The sequence below is a fragment of the Lutra lutra genome, chromosome 2 (assembly GCF_902655055.1).
Source record: "Lutra lutra chromosome 2, mLutLut1.2, whole genome shotgun sequence".
In the NCBI taxonomy this organism is placed as follows: domain Eukaryota; kingdom Metazoa; phylum Chordata; class Mammalia; order Carnivora; family Mustelidae; genus Lutra; species Lutra lutra.
The window spans coordinates 147102988-147119283 of NC_062279.1; the positions used below are offsets into that span (position 1 = coordinate 147102988).

General features: G+C 49.0%; 1 protein-coding gene across 7 annotated transcripts in view; it reads right to left on the bottom strand.

The window, feature by feature from the left end:
* Positions 1-9239: 9239 nt before the first annotated feature.
* SLC2A9 (solute carrier family 2 member 9) overlaps positions 9240-16296 on the bottom strand; it is a 231556-nt gene continuing 224499 nt past the window's right edge. For all 7 annotated transcript variants that reach the window (XM_047718880.1, XM_047718881.1, XM_047718877.1 and 4 more), the window contains one exon: positions 9240-10207. In XM_047718880.1, coding sequence (XP_047574836.1) covers positions 9956-10207 — 252 coding nt within the window. In that variant the 3' untranslated portion in view covers positions 9240-9955. The remainder of the gene's footprint in view (positions 10208-16296) is intronic.

Below are 16296 nucleotides of genomic sequence, written 5' to 3' on the forward strand. Positions count from 1 at the left end.
GAGTTGTGAGACCTTTCAGATGTATATCGGTGGGTCAGCGCTTGGAGGATGATAGCCGACATGTACCTTGGAGGGTAGAGACAAAGGAAGCTTCCAAAGGATTTTTAAATGTTGAAGTAGACTTACAGGATCCTGGGGGTTGGGCTAAGATTGCCTTTTGCCCTTGGCAGAGCACTAACATTGAGGTAGCTGAGCTCCTAGAGGAAGGTCACTCTGCTTGTTTCAAGGACTCGTCAGTGGGCTGTAGGTAGTAAGGACATTTAGTAATTTTTCTTCTGCCTTTGTTTCCTACATCATCAGACACTGGTGATTCCATGTAGCCCTGGAGGTAGACAACATTTGGGTTTGGGCCAAGTGGCCCTTCTTGGGAGGCTCTTGATACCAGGAGAAGAAAAGAGGGGACTCGTATTGATTCTAATTTCCCTCGTTAAGAAAATCCCTTTATATTTTTGACATGTGTGGCACAGTAAAATGAGGATTAGTTTAGAACTGAAGAGTGTTCAGGCTCAAATACAAACTCCATTGTTCATCCACTAGGATATCCTGGGCAGGTCCCAGAATTCAGAATACAAATGATGCCAATGGGCATATCATTTCTGCTTTAAAGTTTCCTGGTGGGGGTGGGGCGGGTGGAATGGAAGTCCTCAGGCTTTCTATCCTCCTGCCCCAGTCCCTCCCCAGGCCCTGTGATCCTGGTCGATGATTCACCAGGCTCAGAGGCTGGGGAGCACCTGGTTATTGAAAGTTGGAGGGAACCAGTTGGCTTTGGAAAGCCAGATGCCTTTCCTATGCAAACAGAATCCCTGCTGACTTCTGGGAGGAGGTGACAGAGGAAGGTGGGGCTTGGGTCTCTGAAATATTGGGAGGGGAGCAGAGCTCTTAGGGAAGAAGAGGGAGGGGGATGTTGGGAGGGCAATCTGGAGAGAGGAAGGGGGCAGCATAGCAAATTCCAAACAGTGCTTTCTCCTGGCCTGCAAACTCATTACCACCTGCCCTCTCCACCTCCCCTGGGATAAATTTCTCAATCTCAGTGAACACTGCCACCAGTTCCCCCAATGGTTAAATGCTGAGACTAACATCTGCACTGGCAAGTCATCATGAGCATGAGAGATCATTCATTTTAAGCACCCAGCACAGCTCAGTAAATTATAGATACTGCTGCTAATGTTAATGGTTTTAACTGAATCCAACCTATACAGCGCTAACCTAGCCTATCGAGTCCTTTATCCACAGGATGTGTTGTGCACGATGATGCTCTAGAGGCCATTCTGTCCAGCTAACAGAGTTACTGATTTGGCAGGTGGGCATTTGAGCTTCATGGGGGGACGCTATTCTCACATTGTCATTCTGTGGCCACCGGATCTAAAGTCACAACCCAGACACTGTGTTCTAATCCTTTGTACTGTATTCATCACCATTTGCTTTGTGTCTGTGACCTGTTTGTTTGCTTCTTATTCACCATCCCCTCCACTTGAATGTCAACTCCATGATAGCTGGAGATTTCCTTCCTCCCCATCTGATCAGCAGCCCCTGGAACACGTTTGGGCTCAGAGTAGGACCGCGGCAAGAGTCCTGGGGGTAAATGGATTGTAATTAACGAGTAAGGAGGAGACACTTTATGGGTTATGGTCCAAGTTTTCATGACCTTGGGCAAGTTGCTTCTCAAAACCTTAGTTTCTTCTGACATCAAGTTGGGACAGTGCCTGGCCACTCAGCAGAGTTTAAGTGCTTCCAAGAAAGCCTCAGCAAGAGGCCTCAAGGGATAAGGGCTTTGCAGGCTCATCACAGTCTGGCTTTTAGCCTTAAAGAGGCAAGTTTTTGGCACCCGAGAATTAGCTGGAGTGGGGGTGCCACATATCTACTGTTCTCACAAGAGAGATTTATAAACCAGCCATGGTAATTTGCCAATTTTTGCTGCAAAATATAGAATTAAGGAAAATCAGGGTTCCAATTGGTTTGAGCAGCTTGTTGGAAATCATCTCAAGAGAAAGCCACCAGGGTGTCATGGAAGGAGAAGAAAGGCATGGGACTTAACTGACGGGAATGTTCGTTATTTTTGGCGGCCGGCATTGAGAGTTGTGCATTCATTTCCAAAATAAAGGGGCGCTTGGACAGGCTCAGTCTATGGGTCAGGGCATCTTTATCCTCGAGACGGCCAAACTGCCAATGCCCTTGATGCTTCCAGCTTTATGTTTAGGTTTTTGTGACTGATCATCATCTCCTTATGTTGGACAGAGCCTGCCTTGGAGCTTGCTAGCTCCTGTTCTGTCTTTAGAACACACTTTTCCATCCTCTTCTGGTTTGGGGGATCCCCCCTCTGATTCTGGGTGGTTCTGGAAGAACTGCTGATCAGATTATACTACCCGCTGCCCACCTTTTCTGGGTTGAGCATACGAACAACTCATGCTCCCTGGTCACCGTGATGGCTTCGGGGATATATATGGATGTGACCTGAGTGGGGAAACCAGAATCTGTGTGAGGTTGATATGTGGACATCGAGGGTGGTAGATTGTTTGCAAAGCTGGCTACCACCACAACAGCTCCATCCTATTTGTGATTTCATGTGCTTCCCATCAAGGGGTAGAATCCATTTCCCTTGAATTGTTCCCATGACTTGGTCATGGGCTGGTTCCATGACTTGATCAGTCGAGGAGATGTGTGAATTCTAAGCCTCAGCCTCCAGAGGACTTGGAGAGTCTGTTCTCATGCTCTTAGAACACTTTGTGAGATGGAAACACTCATGCAGAGGGAGACCATGTAGAGAGAGGCTTGGATGTCCCAGATGTTCTAGCCATTCCAGCTGAGGCCTCTGACATGTGCATGAGGCCCTCTGAGCCCAACCAGCCTCCAACTGACCACAAATGCCTCACTGAGCCCAGAGGACTCCACGTGCATCCAAAGAATTGCCCAGCTGAGCCATCCCTAATTTGTTGGCCCACAGAATTGTGAGCAGTGTAAGTGCTGTTCTTTCAAGCCACTGAGTTTTGGGGGGGTTTGTTCTGTAGCAATAGATACATAATGCATTTGGAGAACGATTTCTTCCCCACACCGGGTGGCCAGGCTGAGAATGTGCACGGCTGGGGACTACTAGAGGCCAACAAATTGGGACTCTCAAGCAGAGAGAGCCAAGCAGAGAGCAGCAGAACCAAGAGAGGACAGGGACAGAGCGGGAGTCATGAGTGATGTCACTTGAGCCCCTGAATCCAGGCAAGACTGAAGCTGGTTGCCTTCCTAGACTTCTAGTTTAGCGAATGGAAATATTCCATCACTACGTCTGAAGCTAGTAGCTGTCACGATTCCATCACCCACAACTGGAAGGGGACTCGCTGACATTCATTTGCTGGGTGTGTTCAGTGCAATTTGCTGGCAGCCACGTTTTGCTGGTCTGGTGATTTCTAGTGTCTTTAAATGTAGTTTCCATATCTGTCAAAATTTCCTGATTTCAACAAATTATCATATTGACAATTCATTCATTCAGCTGCTCTCTATTCAGCACTCACCATGTGCAAGGAACAGTGGCAACGGCTGGACACTCAGTGGGTGATAGGACACGTCCAGTGTCCCCAGGGTCCAGTCCAGGCTCTTTAATTCACATTGCATTAGATTCCAAGTAGAAAAAGAAATGGACACGATGAACGTGTTCACAACTCCCCTTGCCCTCTTGTGAAAAACGAGGGCGGCTCATGGGTGAAACACCTGCCATAGGTCTAGCACGAAACTGCTCGTTTTTAGTTTCACTCGTGGGACAAACTAGAAGGCCATTTCAGAGGTATCTGCTTCATCATCAATAATACCTTCCTTTAGATGCTCTTTTCTGCTCTTGTTGCTCACACAGAATGCAGCATCCTCGATTTGCCACATGGTGAGGCGGTGAGCGGCCAGGAAGGGCCTGCTCTAAATTCAAGAGGCACAGTCCTGGGGCTGCTGGAGGTTCGTGCTCCCGGCACGCTCTGAAAGTCTGCCTCTGCCTTCACCACCCACATGTCCTGCTGAGAACCCAACTCCTTTTTGCCTTGGCCTTTATTACTTCCAGCTCTGGTTCTTGGCTGAGACAAACCGCAGTTCTCAAATGCTGTGATTTAATGAGAGGAAATTTACTTGCCTTAATGTACAGATTTTGCCAAGGGACCTGATTCTGATAAGGATAATTATATCTACACCTTGGTGTAAATTACAGCAAATGTCTGAAACTGAGCAGCCACCAAGCCCCTGTCATTCAATGAGAACTCCCTCCTTCGGGGTTCACAGCCGGCAAAGGAATGTTCAGTGGAAGGGAAGCCTGATTATAATGATCTGAACCCCTAGAGTCCCCTCATTTATTCCAGTAAGAAGTAGTATCAGAATAGGGTATTGTCTGTCTTGACCTGTGCTCAGCCAGAGACGGAAGGTGTGGGGCGGGTTTGGTTCCAGGCATATGTAGGCGACTCCCGCGTGAATTTTCACAATCTAGACTCAAACCACCAACCAGTGTGGTTTCCTACGCTTGTACATAGAGCTACTGTGTTTGGCTGCCATTCCCATGTCATTGGCCCTTTTGTCTCAAATTCCTCCCTGCCTTTCCTCAGCTGGGCAGAAGCCAAATACCACCACCGAGATGACGCTTCCACACTACCACTCGGAGGTATCTGGCCTAATGGCCCACAGCCAGTTCCTCCACAGGGGTCCCGTCCCATCCTCCTCATGGCTTCGTCAGGACACTAATTTGTTCAGTGAGTGCATAATGAGCACTTGCTGGGAACACGGGTCCTGAGAGGAATCAGTCATTTTCTTGTAGGAGCTCTTGGGGAGCCTAGGAGGGGAGCTATCCAAGTGAACAAAGGTTGCCATGAGAGAGATGCTGTGCAAGATCCCTGAACAGAGGTGAGCACAGGCTTCTGTGAGAAGCCAAAGAAAAGAATCCAGCTGAGACTGGGGAAGCAGAAAGAGAGCTTTAGGGGCAGGTGTTAGAAGCTGAAGGATGAACAAGAAAACAGCCTCTGGACTGAGAAGGAACGTTGAGACTGAAAGATGAAGCAAGCCGCTTCAAACTGTTGACAGAGTTTTCTTCAGGGGGACTTCCAGGTGGGGATGACCCGGTGGACAAGTGATCCAAGCACCATACAGCTGCTATTCTCCATCAAGTCCAGACCATAATCCACAGCTTTTCTAGGGGGAGGGCATGGTGGTGAGGTCACAGGGGAATTACCTAAAGTGGGGCCATCTGTACGCCACCTTAGGGAAGATGGGACAGAACAAGCCTCCTCACATTCCTGTCAGGGCATATGTTAACTTCCAGGGGGCCTGGAACATGTATCCCTGAGGAAGGTCATTGTGCAGATATGAGCAAGATGGCAGACCAACGATGGAGACAATGTTGTCAGCACTCCTATAGTGGGGAGCCTCAGTGTTGTCTTTCAGGATGAATAGAAATCATCCAAGTGAGAAGGAGAAACACAGTCTACATTGTGGGCCCACCTGACACATGCAGCTGATCAGTGGTTTCGTTTTCCTCACAGATTCTCAGCCTTTTGAAGGAAGAGATTGGTTTCATCCATGTTTGTATCCTTAGTACCTAGGATAGGTATACACTAGGTGCTCAACAAATGTCTGTGGATGAATGAACTAGACTTCACCCCAGAGAATTTTAATTCTATTCTTGTTTGCAGATTTGGGCTCTAAGCAGTGCCACACACCTCAGTGCATAATGACAAAACAGAATGGAAGAGAATGGTCTACATGGGCTATCTACATGCAGTTTTACAAACCATGCCAAAACGTGGCAGTTTAAGGCAACAACAACCTATTATTCCTTGTGATTCTGTGATTGGCTGAGTGATCTTTTGGCCACTATCCTCTGGACTCATGCACATAGCTGCATTCCACTGCAGGGTCCCTGGATCGGGGCTTGGCTGGGACAGTGGAGATAGTGGGCTCCTCCCCTTCACTGGCCTTTTATCCTCAAAGAGCCTACACTGGGCTCCTCATCACATGACAACATCAGCATCCTAAGAAGGAAAGCCCAAGAACACAAATGCTTATTAAGCTTCTGCTCATGTCATATTTTCTGATGTCTCCGTGTCCAGAGAGTTGCATGGCCACATCTAGACTCAGCGTGGTCGGATGTCACACAAGGATGAGCGACTGGGAGGTATGATTCACTGGGGCTGCTGTTGCTTCAACCCACCACAGGTCTTCAGGTATCTGGTTGTCACACTGGAAGGGATGGTACATGCCAGAATCCTTGTTCTGGAGATGAGGGGCCAAATTTCTGAAGTACCACCGGGCAGCGATTGGAGCCCTAGACTTGGCTGGACTTGGAGCTGGAAGAGCAGGGCTTGAGTCAGATGAAATGTATCTGACATTTCCTTCACAAGTTACCTCCGGCGTCAGAGGCTACAAACTTGAGAGGAAGAGAAATCAGTATTTTTGGGCAGAAAACCCAGGTCGGCACCACAGCCAGCTTCAAGACCCCAGCAAAGCCTCTGTCACCAGGTCATCTGTGAATGTGAATCCACGCTGCCCTAGTCCTGAGGTACCCTGTGCCCCAGAGGGACAGCTCGCTGAGTGTCTAAAGATGGGGTCTGCTTCTTATGTTCTCATTTGCCTCAGGCTCTTTCCCGTTACGACCTGTATGAGCTGAGTTTAGGCTTCGTCACGAGTAAGAGCAATTCAAAATAAGAGTGACTTGAAAGATATGGAAGTTTTGACTCTGAAGCAGAGGCCATTGCTGGGTGGTTCTGTCCATGCCGTATGGCCCCAGGGTCCTTATCCCCCTGTACCCTTGGGATGTGGCATCAATGGCAGGGTCCAAGATGGTGGCCCATGCACACCTTTATCTGCTCCTTCCTCCAGTAAAGGCAATTCTTTGTGTGCTACATGTGTGAGACAAAATGTCAGCCCTCTCGAGGTCCTGAGGGAAGGAGGAAGAGAGAAGGTCTTCAAGATGTCGATGAGGAGAAGAGGGATGTGAAATCCAAGTGATGGCTGGCCCGTGTTGTGGGGACAGAGTTTGAATCTACAGCGAGTCCAGCAATATTAACTTCAAAGTAAAAAATGAAAATATAAAGAATTTCTACTACCTTCTTTCCACATCTTGGTGAGCCTGTGCCCTGTGCCCTGCTCATTCACCCCTCTCTGTGGGGACACTGCCCTGGGAGACCTGTTATCAGTCGCCTACTGCTGCCGGAAAAATTACCACAACCTTGGTGCCCTAAAGCCACATGAATTTATTATCTTCTAGTTCTAACGGTCAGAAACAATAAATTCAGGATGTGGGCAGGGCTGCATCCGTTTTGGAGTCTCTAGGGGAGAGATCGTTTCCCTTCAATTCCCAGGATGCTACCTGTGCTCCTTGGCTTGCAACCCCTTTTCCTCCATCTTGAAAGCTGCCAGTGTAGCATCTTCCAATATCTCTTTCTCTCTCCCCCTCTACCTCCTCTCTCCCTTCCTTCCTCTCTCCCCCACAAGTCCTTCTCTGACAATGACCCTCCTGCCGCCTTCTTATGAAGACCGCTGGGATTACATTGGGCTGGCTGGACCATCCATGTTAATCTCCCCATCTCAAGACCCTTAACTCGATCACAACAGCAACGTCGCTGTTGTCCCATAAGGTGTCATTCATAGGTCCTGGGGATTAGGCCTTAGACATCTCCAGGGGACATTTTTCTGCCTACCACACTACCCATTCATTCAGCCAATGATTATTGTGCATCTGCTACGTGCTGGATACTATGTTAGCTGGAGTCAAACGGTCATGGCTCCTGCCCTCCTGGGGGTAGTTCTTCATCTTTTAAAGACAAGCACCAGCTGATAAAGCCCAGAGCAGGTGGATACATGCAAGTATATAGCCACCACCCAGGAGTTTAGTTTCATGACTGGAATGGGCCTCAGTGCCAAAAACAGGGAGGGACTTTTTAGTCTTCAGTGACTCTCCCCTACCCCCGGCCCCACATTCTCTCCCCAGAGGGTCACCCCCTCTGTCCCTCTGGCCAGACAGGGAGGGTTTCTCTTGAGGCTTTTTCTGTAGGTACTGACTTTGTGGCTCTGGAAATTGGTCTGTTCTGATTCTCACCTTTCACTGACCCCCAGTGAGGTGGCCCTGTGAACCGTTCCTACATCTCTATGTCCCCTGTCCTCTGGGTCCTGATGGGACACTTCACTGTTGCTGCTTCTTTGATTTTCAGTCTTCTGTGGCAAGCAGGAGCCAATGTGAGGAAGGGCAGGGTGTTTTCCTATTCCCTGATTTGTCCTCAGAGCCTACCTAGGGCCTAGCCCATGCTAGGTACCTACTATTTAGAAGCTAAATCCTCAAGTCTACACATGAAAGACAACACTCCACAGCTAAGATCTCTGTTTGTGCTTTAGTTGGCTTTTGGGTTTCTCGCACTTTTTGCACCCACCTATCACTTTCTCTCCATCTTGAGACACACTGTCCAAATATTTCTGCCAAACTGAAGCTGGGGATTATAGTGCACGGACTTGGCAATCAACCCAAGGAGAAGCCCAGTGATGAAAGAATATTCAGTGGGAAAGGAAACTCAGAATTCAGATTTTAGCTAAGGCTGTCCTTGTCAAGAATGGTCAGAAAAGCCTGAGGGACTGGGGTTGAAGGGATTTCAAGGGTGTTGCTATGACCAGAGACGTTCTTCTCTGGCCCACACCTACTGTGAGAAAAATTCAAACACACACATGCTAAATCACATGTACTTCCATGAGGCAAGCACAAGGAATCACCCAAACCACACAGGTGTGCATTACCATGGCAGGCTGGACGTCGTTCAAACCCAAACAGCCCAAGCACAGAAGGGCTGGAAGAGTCCTCAAGCACATCTACTCCTAGCAACCTCTTCCACAAGTGACAATCAGATTTCTTTAACCACAGTGAAGACAAGCCATCACCCCACGTTTGCTTGAGCGCTCTTTGTAATGGCAAACTCACCTTCTGTGATGGCTAATTTGCTGTGTCAGCTTGACTGGGTCACGGGGTGCTCAGATACTTGGTTAAGCATTTTTTGGGGCATGTCTGTGAGGATACTTCCAGACAAGATCGGCGTTTGAGTTGGTGGACTGAGGAAAGCAGATCGCTCTCCCTGATATGGGTGGGCCTCAGCCAATCTGTCAAGGGCTAGAATAGAAAACAAAGAGGCCGAGGAAGGGAGAATCTGCCCTCAGCTTTACTGGTTGAGTTATGACATGGGTCTTCTGCCCTGTCTTTCCACCAAGACTAGACTCAGCTTCTGAGTCGTTCTTAATATTGTTTATTTTTCAGTTGAACAGAACTCCCTTTGCAGTCCCTGCCCCAGCCACTGGAAAGTTACTTCTTCCACATCCTGATCCTCTTTATGCCTTCTGAGACACATCTGATGCTCTGAGGTGAAGACAGTTTCAGGCATGGAAGTCTTTAGCCCTGTGGGACACAGCCTGGGAGGGGCAGAACCTGGAGGATGGTGGGTTGGTATCAGCTTCTTGAGCCTGAGGTCCACAAGGCCGAGCCACAGGTTGGTAATGGGTATTTATTAGAAGGTACAGAGAGTCTTTCCACTGAATTCCAAAAATGTTCATCTAGGACCAAAGCCCAGGGTCCCTTGAGGTCTCAGGAGCCAGGCTGAGGGCAGCTTGAGTCTACTTACAGCAGAGCTGGAAGCAGCACCTCAGTCTGTGGTTTCCTGTCCTCGTGTCTCCTTGTCAGACTAGATTGTTTTCCTGTGAGAAAGTCGTCAAGTGCTATTTCCCTAATTTCATTTTGAAACCATGGGCTAAGTCATGAAGGAGACAGGCCATCGAGACAAACAGAAGGGTGGATCTACTGAAACATAAGCTGACAGCCCTTCCATCTTCCAGAAGAGTTTGGAGATTTAGCTACGAATAAAACCCAAATGGTTGTGACATTAGATTAGCAAAGGTTTATTCTTAAATACTTAATACTATTAACCGTGTAGGGAAATCTTTGATCTCCTGGAATGGCGAGATCATCCATTTAGACAACCCCGTTTTTGGCATAATTGTCCCGAGTGGAGGTGGGGTCTGGCTCAGGCCTTCTGGTCACCTTGGTGTCAGGTGCAGCCGGGTCAATGTTGTCCGGTGGGTGTGTCTTGTTCCTTTTGGCAAATGCCTGGCTGATTTCCGCATGGGTTCTGTTTTTTGTCTCAGGCAGGACAAAATAGAAATAGACAGCTCCTGCGAGGCAGATTGCGGCGAAGACCAGGAAACAGTAGGTGTCTAGACTTTTCTGTGGAAAGGAGAGACAAAGAACATCAAGTAGACAACCCTCAAACTGGCTGTGAAACCATCTCTGCACAGTTTTTCATAGCTCCCCATTCCTCTATCAGTATTCCTGGATGGCACACTGCGCGTGCATTGTGGGCTCTAACGGCCAGCGGTGCTGGGCTTAGCATCTGTAGGAGATGTTTTCCCATGAGCCATGACTACGTCAGCTTCCAACCCTGGGACCCACAAGGAGATGGCAGTCTTTTGTTTTCTTTTTTGAAAACTAGGCCTATTAAAAAAAAATAGTCATCGTGAAAGCAAAATGTCATACTTGCTCAACGTTATTTTAAGATCATATTTACATACGATAAATGAGGGTGTCTGGGGCTGGACCCTGCCGGCTGAATCCTGAAAGTCATCTGTGACACCTCCTGTCCCCTCAGCTGTCATGTGGGACCCACGCACTAAGTCCCAGTGGGCTTCCTTCCTCAGACATCTCCCCAGTGTTGCCTCTCCTCTCGCGCCCACTCCGGAAGTCCAGCCCAGCGGTCGGCTAGGGCCATACGGGCCCACGAGCCTCTGACCTTGTGGGAAGGCAACCACAGATGATGATCTATAAATGGATGTGCATGCCATCTACTGGCTACATGCCAGTAGAATTTTATTTACAGAAAGATAGATCAGGCGGTGGGTAGGAGTTTGTCAAACCCTGCCTCATGAAGCAATCATTGCCTCTCACCTTCTTCACCCGTGTCCACCATCCACTTGGCCTCTTCCCCATCTGCTCTCTGTGAGGCAGCCCGAGGAGTCTTGCAAAAACATATCTAGATCATGCCAGCCCCCAGCTTAGAACTTCTTACTCGCTTCCCATGGCTCTTGGGATGAAAACCTACTTCCTTAGCTTGTCCTGGGGAGTTGGTGAGGTCTCCTCTCCTCTGTGCTTCCTCCACTTGGGCCTCATCACTCCCACCTCCCACCATGTTTCTGCTGACTTGCTGGTCCCTCTTCCTGTGATTTTCCACCTGCTCAGCTCCTGTCTCTCTCCTCCAGGAGCCGGCCCTGCCCCAGGCCAGGCGCCTGAATCATCATCTCTCCTGGTTCCACCCTCCTTCCCTGCATGTTGATGATAACGGCAGAGTTATGTGTGTGGCTGCTTGATGAAAGACTGACTGCCCCATGAGGCAGCAGGGTGATATCCGATTTTGCTCATCCCTATGGCCCAGGGCCCATGTCAGCGTGTGGACAACAGCAAGTGCTCAGTGGATATTTATGGAGTGAACAAATCAATCCATCTGTCAATCAGATTTTGAATCTGACAAGTCAATCTGTCTTAAAAGTTTCCCTGTTGCTATGGACTGATTTATGGGCCTCCCAAATTCATATGTTGAACCCCTAACCCCCAATGCGACTGTATTTGGATATATGGCTTTTGGGGGATAATTAAGGTAAAATGAGGTCATAAGGGTGGGGTCCAAATCCCATAGAATGGGTGGCCTTTTAAGAAAAGGGAGAGAAAGATTGCTCTTTCCTTCCCTGTGCACACCAAGGAGAAGCCGCAGGAAGCCATGGTGAGAAGGTGGCCGCCTGCCAGCCAGGAAGAGAGCCCTCACCAGAAACTGAGCCAGAGAGAGGTTCTTGGGCATCTTCCTAGAAAAGCAGATCTTGGGCTGAAATTGCCCTTGGGCCCTAATCTCCTTACAGGTTCAGTCTGTTGCAAAAAGAAAGCTCTTTAAATATCTGTCTGCTCGTTTGCAGTTCTCTTTTCTGCGGCAGTTCCTCTGCAGATCAGAACTTGCAGGACACCTCGGGCCCCTCAGATGGTAACCCATTTCTCTAGCCCGCCTGGCCCGTGCTGCAGGTCCTCAGGAAGCCGGAAGCCGGAAGCCTGAAATAAGCTCCAGGGCTCACTTACCACTGACTTACTCCTGCAAGGACCAGACCAGACCAGTCAGAGCTGCAGGGGACCTCCCTGCCTCCCACAGACTTTCCCCTCATTATAATGCTAAAAATCCTGCCTGAGGAGGAAATTTAACATGCAAATAAGGCATACAGGTTCAGGCAACCGCATCCCCACACCCAGCTTCCTGTTTCCTAACTCCTAAGTGCTAGGACAGTACGTCCTTCTCCACCTCAGCCCCTCAAATTCTTCCTCTGACCATCGTTCAGGGAGCAGCCCCGTGTGCCTTTTCCTAAAGCTGTCTTCCTCAGGCCTGGGAGTGAGCTAGCAATAAACACTTCCTGCACCATCCTTGGCCTCATGTCTACTTCTACACACAAGAGTTAAAAAACCCCAAGTTCTGTAACAAAACCGACTCTGCTGGCATCTTGACCTTGCACTTCTGGGCTCCAAGACTGTGAGAAATTGATTTCTGTTATCTAAGTCCCCTGTCTGTGGTACTTTGGGACGGCAGCCTGGCAGACTAGACTACCCCTAGCCCCGACTTCCTATCATTTATGACTATGAATAATTACAACACCTAGGTCCCCGTTTTGAAATAAAGGACATTGAAGGGCACCTGGGTGGCTCAGTCATTAAGTGTCTGCCTTTGGCTCGGGTCATGATCCCAGGGTCTTGGGATGGAGCCCTGCATCGGGATCCCTGCTCGGTGGGGGTCTGCTTCTCCCTCTCCCACTCCCCCACGCTTGTGCTCCCTCTCTCACTGTGTCTCTGTCAAATAAATTAAAAAAAAATCTCACATTGAATTGAAACTTGTGCAAATTCAAATACTTTACTTGCTACTGGGAATGGCTAGGTCAAGAAGAAAGGATATTTTAAATGGTTAGACTTTGCAACAGATATGTAAACAGGACCCTTCGTTGCTGCTGTGGATGTGAGTCAGCCTCTGCCGGCAGCTGGAACACTATTGATGTGAATAATGGTATCAGTACCAAGCCTTGTCTGGTGAGGCTTCTGGGCCAGACATTGAACTAAGTCATCTGCTCTCAGGGGATTAAGCAGCTTGCCTGAGGCCTCCCATTGGTTAGCATTGCAGTCCATAGCCTGCAAGTTCAAACTCTGTTCTTACCAATTTTGCAAACAGGTTTTGGAGCTATGGGACACCAAGTATCTCCAGTTTTCTAGGCCATAGGTGGCCAAGGCACGTGGTAAGCTTTCTGAGCCTCTCATGTCTGAAAATGCCCTTTCCCCTCTCTCGTATGTGAAGGTACAGACTTCTAATTTCAAAATAGTTTCCTCTCCAGACTGTGAAGACAGGATCTCTTACCCTACAGGTAGAGTCTCCCTCAGGAGCAGGGGGATGTCATCTGATGATCACTTCTTTTCAGGTTATCTGAGTTTTCCCAGTGGAACTTTTAGGATATTCTTTTTTAACTCAGTGTTCTTCAATTGCACATCCCTGTGTTTAGAAAGGGATCCTTTATACCAAATTTGCTTAGCATGAGGCGGACTGTTCATGCTGAGGACTGGTGTTTCAACAGGTCTGGGAATTTTCCTTCTGTCATTTCTCTGGCTATTCCCTGGTGAGGACCCCTAGCCAGCTCCTTGTCCACTGTGTCCGAGGACCCATTCCACTGTCTCAGCAGCCCTGTCCTGGATGCACTCTGGGCCAGTCTGTCTTCTGCTGTTCGTCCCATCTGCTAAGAGATGTCCTCTTACAACTATAACCTTGGGACCCCATCTTGTTTTATAGCAGGATACACCTTTTAGAGTATATCTAGGATTCCGGGTGGGTGGGTCAGGCACCTGGTGTGTTCAGCCACATTTCAATAGTCACCTGTAAGCTGAGTCTTGAAGGATGAGAGGTGTAGAGGTTGCAGCTGTTTTGGGACTTGAGTAGATGTGAGGAAGGGCATACAGGTGAGGGAGGGTGACATTCCACATGCCTCTCTGAGACCCTGATAAAAAGCTACGCAACCCCTTCTCTATCAAAAGGGGGAAAAAAACCTCATACACTTGACATTTTCAATGCCATTTCTGGAGTGGGGGCATGTCATGGTCTTACTGAAACTCATCCATGGGCCATCTGGCGTCCACAGGCCCTGGGCCGTGAGTTCCATGATGGTGGGATCCATGCCACCTGCTCTCCATTATACCCCCAGCTCAAGACAGTGCCCGCATCACTGAAAGCTCTGTCTTAATAAGAATACGTTGAATGAGTGGGTAAATGAATGAAATGAGAGCACTGCCATGGAGAAGATCGAGGGTACAAGAGTTGGTTCAGGTTAGAAGTTCACGACTTGACAAAAGTAGAATCCTTCTGCTTGGTTTTTCCCCCGGCCCACAGAACGCTGGCTCACTGGAGATTCTCCCCAAGCTCTGGGCTGTGTCAATGCAAGGGCTGCCACTCAAGAACTGATGGGAAGTCGAGTGCCTCACACTTGTCCCTCCAGATCTGCAGAGACCTGTTCCGCAAGGCTGTTCCACTGTGGGAGCAGAGTCGACCTGAAATGCTAGGATGTCTCTGGGAGAAGCTGGGGGAAACAGGGGTCTTAGGGATGTCTTCTGTCTCTGCCGTGTGTACACGTAGGATCTTGTTGGAGTTGCCTGGGTACTTGTGAGGTAGACACAGCCCCGTGGCTGCATGATGGGATTTCAGCCCTGCATGCCCTGCGGACGCCTCCTATGGGCTGCCCTCCTCCCCGGCAGGCCTGCTCTTTTCCACTGGTTCTCAGACAAGCACTGCTGTCTTCCCTGAATCACCTCTGGCTGCTTCCTCCCTCTCTGCCTGTCTTTGCTCTTGCATCCTGATGCCTTTATCCTGAAATGGCTTTTACCTTTCTTCTTCTTCTTTTTTAAAAAATATACACATTTTTATCCAGATTGGATTTATATACAGTAACTTGCACAGATCTCAAGTGTAGCATTCAATGAGTCCCCTGTGTAACTAAGTCCTCTGTCAAGACTTAAAACATTGCCACCACTCTAGAAAGTTTCCTGTGCCATTTCTAGTCAGTGCCTCCTTTCTCCCATCTGCCACCCTGCCACCCCCAATACACACACACTGTCAACCATCGTTCTGCTGTCTGTCACCTTCTCCTCCATTCTTCCTGTCCCCTGTCTCGAATCTAGTGGCCACCAGGCATCCTGAGAGTTCTTTTAAAGTAAAAAAATGGATCATGTCTTAAAAACATGCAGTGGATTCCCAGAGTCCTTTGGAAAAACCCCAAATCCGTCTCATGCCCTCAGTGCTGGGGTGGGCCTCCCTTACACTCACTGCCAGCCCCTACGCCTGCTTGGGGCTGGCTCAGGGCCTCTGCCAGCATCTTCCTGCTCCCTGCTGCCCCCACTGCCACTGACTCCCTCAACCTAAACCTGAAAGGTCCCTGTACTGGTCAGCCCAGTGAGGCCCCGTTTTGCCTGCCTCCTTCCGAGAAACACAAAACACACCAGTTCCTCTGAGGGGCATGTCTTTTCTCTCTGAAATGTTAGGGCAAGACTGTGCCTCGGTGCTGGTGCTGGCGGAGACGGAGCTAGTGAAAGATGCTCCCTTCCTCCCTGTAGACCCAGGATGGCAGCTGGACCCTCTGGAGAAGTGAGGGGCATTTTCATGTGGTCAGGTCCCATGATCCTGGGTCTGCACTGGCTTCCTCCTCACGTTGCATAGGCATGTGGGATAGGACCCAATAAATTTCGAGTTGAAAAGAATCATTTTCTCACTTTTGGATTTTACTGAACTCAAACGAAATGTTATAACTCCAGTATAATCAAGCAGGCATATGTTTGCATGCCATTTTGTCTGAACCAGAAAATACTGGTGCTCATGGCAGAGGCCGAGTTGTCTGCAGGCTGGTACAAACATTGATGCCACCATAGCAAAGGCCCAAGGAAGAGGCAGCCCGAGGCTAAGGACAGAGAAACAGTGATATTGATTCCCCCCAGGGGTCAAGGTGACCTGCCCCATCCATGCATATCTAGAACCTTCTGTAGGAAGGGGCAGGGTGTGGGAGAGAAGGGGAAGGAGGAAGGAGAAGGCAAGCTTTGAGAGGCAAATTGTCCTGGATGACTCAGTGAGTTAGGGGTGGTGAAAGCTTCCAGGACTCACCATGAATTGATCTTCCTGTCCTGTCTCCTCTTCCCAAGTGTCCCTAGACCACACAGCAGGAAGCAGCCTTTACAGTACTAGTAATGACCATGAGAGTAGTTGATCCTGA